The sequence below is a fragment of the Lemur catta genome, chromosome 15 (assembly GCF_020740605.2).
Source record: "Lemur catta isolate mLemCat1 chromosome 15, mLemCat1.pri, whole genome shotgun sequence".
NCBI lineage: Eukaryota > Metazoa > Chordata > Mammalia > Primates > Lemuridae > Lemur > Lemur catta.
Window position 1 is genome coordinate 15,440,987 of NC_059142.1, and position 5,770 is coordinate 15,446,756.

Genomic DNA, 5,770 nt, shown 5'->3' on the forward strand with positions numbered 1-5,770 from the left:
ACCCCAACCAACTTTCTTCTTACAGAAAAATGGGATGGAAAAATCTGACCAACATCACAGAATTTTTCCTTCTGGGGTTCTCTGAGCAACTGGAGCAGCAGAAGGTCCTCTTTGGGCTCTTCCTGTCCCTGTACTTGGTCACTGTGGCAGGCAACCTCCTCATTATTCTAGCCGTCCTCACAGATGCTCAACTCCACACCCCCATGTACTTCTTCCTGGCCAATCTCTCTCTCACAGATGCTTGCTTTGTGTCCACTACAGTCCCTAAGATGCTGGCCAACATATGGATCCAGAGTCAGGTCATCTCATACTCAGGGTGTCTATCACAGCTGTACTTTTTCATGTTGTTTGTGATGCTGGAGGCGTTCCTCTTGGCTGTCATGGCCTACGACCGCTACATGGCCATCTGCCACCCACTCCATTACATCGTGGTCATGAGCCCTGGGCTCTGTGTCTTCCTCGTGTCTGTGTCCTGGATTGCAAATGCCCTCCACTCCCTTCTACACACACTCCTGATGAACAGCCTGTCCTTCTGTGCAGACCACATGATCCCACACTTCTTCTGTGACATCAACCCCCTACTGAGTCTCTCCTGCTCAGACCCATTCATCAATGAGCTGGTGATCTTCATCATTGGGGGTCTTGCAGGCCTGGTTTGTGTGCTGTGCCTGATTATCTCTTACACGTACATTTTCTCAACCATCCTGAAGATCCCCTCAGCTCAGGGAAAGCGAAAAGCTTTTTCCACCTGCAGCTCTCATCTCTCTGTGGTCTCTCTCTTTTTTGGGACTTCCTTTTGTGTTTATTTCAGCCCCCCCTCAACCCGCTCAGCACAGAAGGGCACAGTGGCATCAGTGATGTACACAGTGGTAACCCCAATGTTGAATCCGTTTATCTATAGTTTGAGGAACCAAGACATGAAGTCTTCCCTGAGAAAGCTAATTTGGGTTAGGAAAATTCCTTCCCCTTAGTGGTAGTGACTTGACATCCAGTATAGGGGTCTCCATCCATTGGTGTTCACCACACTAAGCACTGAGGAATAGAAGAGGAAGAGAAATTAGAGCCTTCACTTCCAGTACCTATGATCTGAACCTGAAATATTCATGCCTAAGCTACAGAATTGCATCAGAACAAAGCTATCATCAGGTCAGTGTCATTAGGTTATGTTCTTACAATTATGATGTTCTAAAATAGACATCCATATTATAATATAATAAAGCATTATTATGTTTAATAATGTTATTATTAAATATTATTATTGATACTTTTAAAACAACATGGAACAACTCATGACCAAAATAAGGGAATAAAGTTTGCTCAACTTTAATTTTTCTGTCACAATTGTGTAAGTTATACCAATTGAGTTGTCTATTGCTGCTGGATACTGTGTCTGCTGTTAATCATCAGTCCTCTTCAGTTAGGCCACAAACAAGATTATTTTTTCCTTAAAATCAATGTGAATGGCTTGCTTCATCTTCAACATCATCTCTTCCCTCCTTAAAATGAGCTATCCATTTGTAAACTACTGATTTCTTTGAGGCATTCATTGTCCCTGTAAACATTTTGTAAAGCATCAATGATTTCAGTATTCATCTAATTCACCCAAGCTTCACCATAAATGTGAAGTTTGTTCTTATTTCAATTTTAGCAGAATTCATATTTTTCTGATAGAACCTCTTTTCAAACTGATGTTTCCTTAGTGCCTCAAACTAGATCCTGTTCAGACATGTTATAACAAGTTAAAATGAGTTTATTTTGGTGCAAAAAGAAAATTGAAATCCATACTCAAATTGGAGAAAATACAAATATGGAAATATATCCTGTGTTTATGCATTGGAAGAATTAATATTGTCAAAATTCCCATACTACCCAAAGCTATCTACAGATTCAATGCAACCCCTATCAAAATTCCAATGTCATTTTTCACAAAAATAGAAAAAGCAATTCTAAAATTCATATGGAACCACAAAAGACCCCAAATAGCCAAAACAATATTGAGTAAAAATAACACAGCTGGAGGCCTTGCACTCTTATTTTAAAATATATTATAAAACAATTGTTTTTCTAATCTTTTTTATTTCAGCATATTACAGGGATACAAATGTTTAGGTTACATATATTGCCCTTGCCCCATCCGAGTCAGAGCTTCAAGCGTGTCCATTCCCCAGATGGTGAACACCACACTCATTTTGTGTGTAAAACAATTGTAATCAAAACAGCATGGTTTGGGCATAAAAATGGGCACATAAACCAAAGGAATAGGATAAAAATCCCAGAAATAAACCCGTGCATTTATGTTCAATTGATTTTTTGCAATGGTGCCAAAAACTCACAATGAGGAAAGGACAGTCTATTGAATAAATGGGGCTGAAAATACTGTATATCCACACGTAGAAGAATGAAATTAAACCCTTATCTTAACCAAACACAAAAATTAACTCAAAGTAGACTAAAGACTTAAATATAAGACCTAAAATTGTAAAACTACTAGAATACAATATAGGGGGAAGCTCCACAACATTGGTCTGGGCAAGTAATTTTTGAATATGGCCATGAAAGCACAGGAAACAAAAGCAAAAATAGACAAATGTGATACCATCAAACTACAAAGCTTCTACACAGGAAAATAAAAAATTAACAAAGTGAAGAGATAACCCACAGATTGGGGAAAAATATTTGCAAACCATGCATCTGATAAGGGGTTAATATCCAAAACAGATAAGAAACTCAAACAACTTAATAGCAAAAAAGCAAATAACCCAATTTTAAAAATAGGCAAAGACAGGAATTCAAGTATGGAGTGAGCTATGATCATGTCACTGCACTCCAGCCTGAGTGACAGAGTGAGACTCTGTCTCAAAAATAAATAAATAAATAAATAAATAGAAGTTTATGCAAAGATTTGATCCATGTTCAAAGTGTGTGTTTGTGGACAATTCTTTTCTATTATTAAACAAAAAAGCCTAAATGTCACTCTCAGTTAATGGACTGAATTCCCTATTAAACCATCCATGAATAAAGGACTTTATACTGGCATCTGGATGAAGAAGAAAAGATGAAACATTTTTGTCCCAAATCAAAGGAATGACAAACTACAAAAATATACTTCATGATTAAATACTTCTATTTTCCAATTAGAATTTGTTCAATATCAAATTTAAAATATCATCCCCAATAGACTACATGTTTGTGTTATGATAAAGGTATAGTCCACATAGTAATAAAATAAAATATTTATGATCATATTTCTGCAATTGATTTTTCTAAAATCTGGACTACTTTACAGTCATCTACATTATGTGCTTGGCTTCATGAAAATGCAGGTTTATAAACTTTTCTCCACTTTTTGGTTGTATCTGATGAAAATTATAATTCAAGATCACAATGAGAAATATGAAGAAGATCTGAAGGAAATCTGACAAGTAATTGGAACTAAACTACACAGGGCTCTGTAGTCTCAAGATGTAGTAGAGTGTAGTCCTGAGGATTTGGGGCTCTAAAGTCAAACTGCCTGGGTTCAAATCTCAGCTATACCACTTACTCCTTGTGTGATGTTGCATGATAAATTAACTTCTCTATCTCTTTGTCCATCAAATTGGGATAAGAATAGGACAAACTTCATAGAGTTCATGTGTGAATAGATTGTAACGGTGCCTTACATATAGAAAATTACCCAACAAGTGTTTGCTATTTACTGTATCTCTTTTAAAGATAGGTTGTTCTGTTTAAGGTCTGTAAAATTACATAAACATTAAAAGATAGAACAATGTGAGGATATGTATGCAGAGAAGAAATAAGAGGTGCCTTTATTCAATAGCAAAAAGTAAGGTATTGGAAGTAGAAAACTTCAGAATTATATGTGCTTCATAAGACAGAAAATATTGGGGTTTTTTTTCTTCACTTGAGAGTGTCATTAAAGATTCTTGAGTGGGATGAAAACAATGATTACAGTGATGTTTAAGAAGATAATTCCAAACTAATATGGATAATAGGTGTTGGCACAAAGATATTAAATTTTATTTTCAAACTGGAAGTCCACCTGGGAACGGAGAAAGAAGCACATTGACTACCCTGGTTTCCCGCCCCCAACTCTACTTCAAACACAGCTGTTGTCATTACATTTTGACTTTAGCTTTTAGCATATGGTTTTGTTTAAGCAAAAGGTTTTAAAAAAAATTTAAACCACCAATTTAGAGTGACATTTCATTATAAACATTACCATATCTATAAATTAAAAATGATAAAATCCCAATTACCATTTTAGAGAGAAAGAAATTTTCTTTTTGCTAAAGACTCTTCCCAGGGCTCCCTTCATGTCTCTGTTCCTCAGGCTGTAGATGAAGGGGTTCAGCATAGGAGTCACCACAGTGTACATCATAGACATGACAGTCTCCTTCACAGTATTATGGTTCGTGGATGAGCATAAATGTCCCATAATTGTCCCATAAAAGAGAGACACCACGGAGAGGTGGGAGCCACAGGTGGAGAAAGCCTTCTGGATGCCCCCAGCAGAAGGGACCTTGAGGATGGTGGAGACAATTCGTGCATAGGACAGGATGATGAGTACGAATGGGATGACAAGAATGAGCCCTCCCATGAAAAATATCACCAACCTATTAACCCGAGTGTCAGAGCAGGCCAGCTTCAACAAAGTAGATGTATCACAGAAAAAGTGAGGAATCACATTGTCAGCACAGAAGGACAGCCTGGCCATGAGCAGGGTGTGCAACATGGCATGGGCAGTGGTCAGCACCCAGGACAGCGCCAGCAGAGCCAAACAAACCTCGTAGCTCATGATGGTGGTGTAGTGCAGAGGGAAACAGACAGCCACATAGCGGTCATGGGCCATGACCACAAGTAGGAAGCTCTCCAGAACTCCAAAAAACAAATAAAAATACATCTGGGCCAGACAGCCTGCATAGGGGATGGAAGGGACTTGGCTCTGCATGTTCTGGAGCAATTTGGGCATTGTGACAGAGGAAAAGCAGAGATCAGAGAAGGACAAGTTACTAAGAAACAAATACATGGGTATGTGGAGATGGGAGTCCAGATGAATGAGGACAATGATGAGGAAGTTCCCCAGGACAGTGGTGAGATACATGGCCAGGAACATGGCATAGAACAGGTTTTGGTGCTCTGGCTGGATAGGCAGGCCCAGGAGGAGGAACTCTGAGATGACAGTTTGGTTCTTCTTTGTCATTCTGTGACTCTATTGTCTTCATAAAGAATATAATGCTCCTTAAAATCTAAAGATAATAAACAAATATATCTCTATGATGTGTGACCTATTGTCAAAGGGCAAATGAGTGAGAATTTAGGAACAGTGGTAGACTGGCTCCTACTACACCCCTTCTGTTGAAACTGCCTTGTCAAAGCCAATGATGACTCTAAATTCATGTCTCTGAATTCAATAACACATCACATCTAACATTAATGATCACTTCCTACTTTGTGAAACTCTCCCGTCTCCTGGTCAAGTGACACTTTACCTTTGTGATTTTTTTCCTCCGTACCTAGGAATACTTCACACTTTCCTTAGAGAACTGCTTCTGTTTCATCATTCTTTGACTATTACTGCTTCTCGGAGTATTGTCCTTCTACATTTCCCCAAATATGTCAGCAAATCCCAAGTGTGTTTCTTCAACCCACACCACTCCCCTGAGCTACAGACCTAGATGTTCAGCTCCCTGATGAACATCCTATTTGCATGTTTCCTGACACCTCAAACCTCATCTTTCTGATACTAAGTTTGTTGTCTTCCCTGTTCCAT

The 5,770-nt window shown here is 38.5% G+C and overlaps 2 protein-coding genes across 2 annotated transcripts; one reads left to right on the forward strand and one right to left on the reverse strand.

Moving 5' to 3' along the window:
• LOC123620663 (olfactory receptor 1G1) lies at positions 1-989 on the forward strand. Its single transcript, XM_045526103.1, has one exon. The coding sequence runs from the start codon at positions 30-32 to the stop codon at positions 969-971; it is 942 nt and encodes a 313-aa protein (XP_045382059.1). The 5' UTR covers positions 1-29; the 3' UTR covers positions 972-989.
• Positions 990-4,252: 3,263 nt separating this feature from the next.
• On the reverse strand, positions 4,253-5,200 carry LOC123621142 (olfactory receptor-like protein DTMT). The gene has a single exon (XM_045526985.1). The coding sequence runs from the start codon at positions 5,198-5,200 to the stop codon at positions 4,253-4,255; it is 948 nt and encodes a 315-aa protein (XP_045382941.1).
• Between the last annotated feature and the right edge of the window lie 570 nt (positions 5,201-5,770).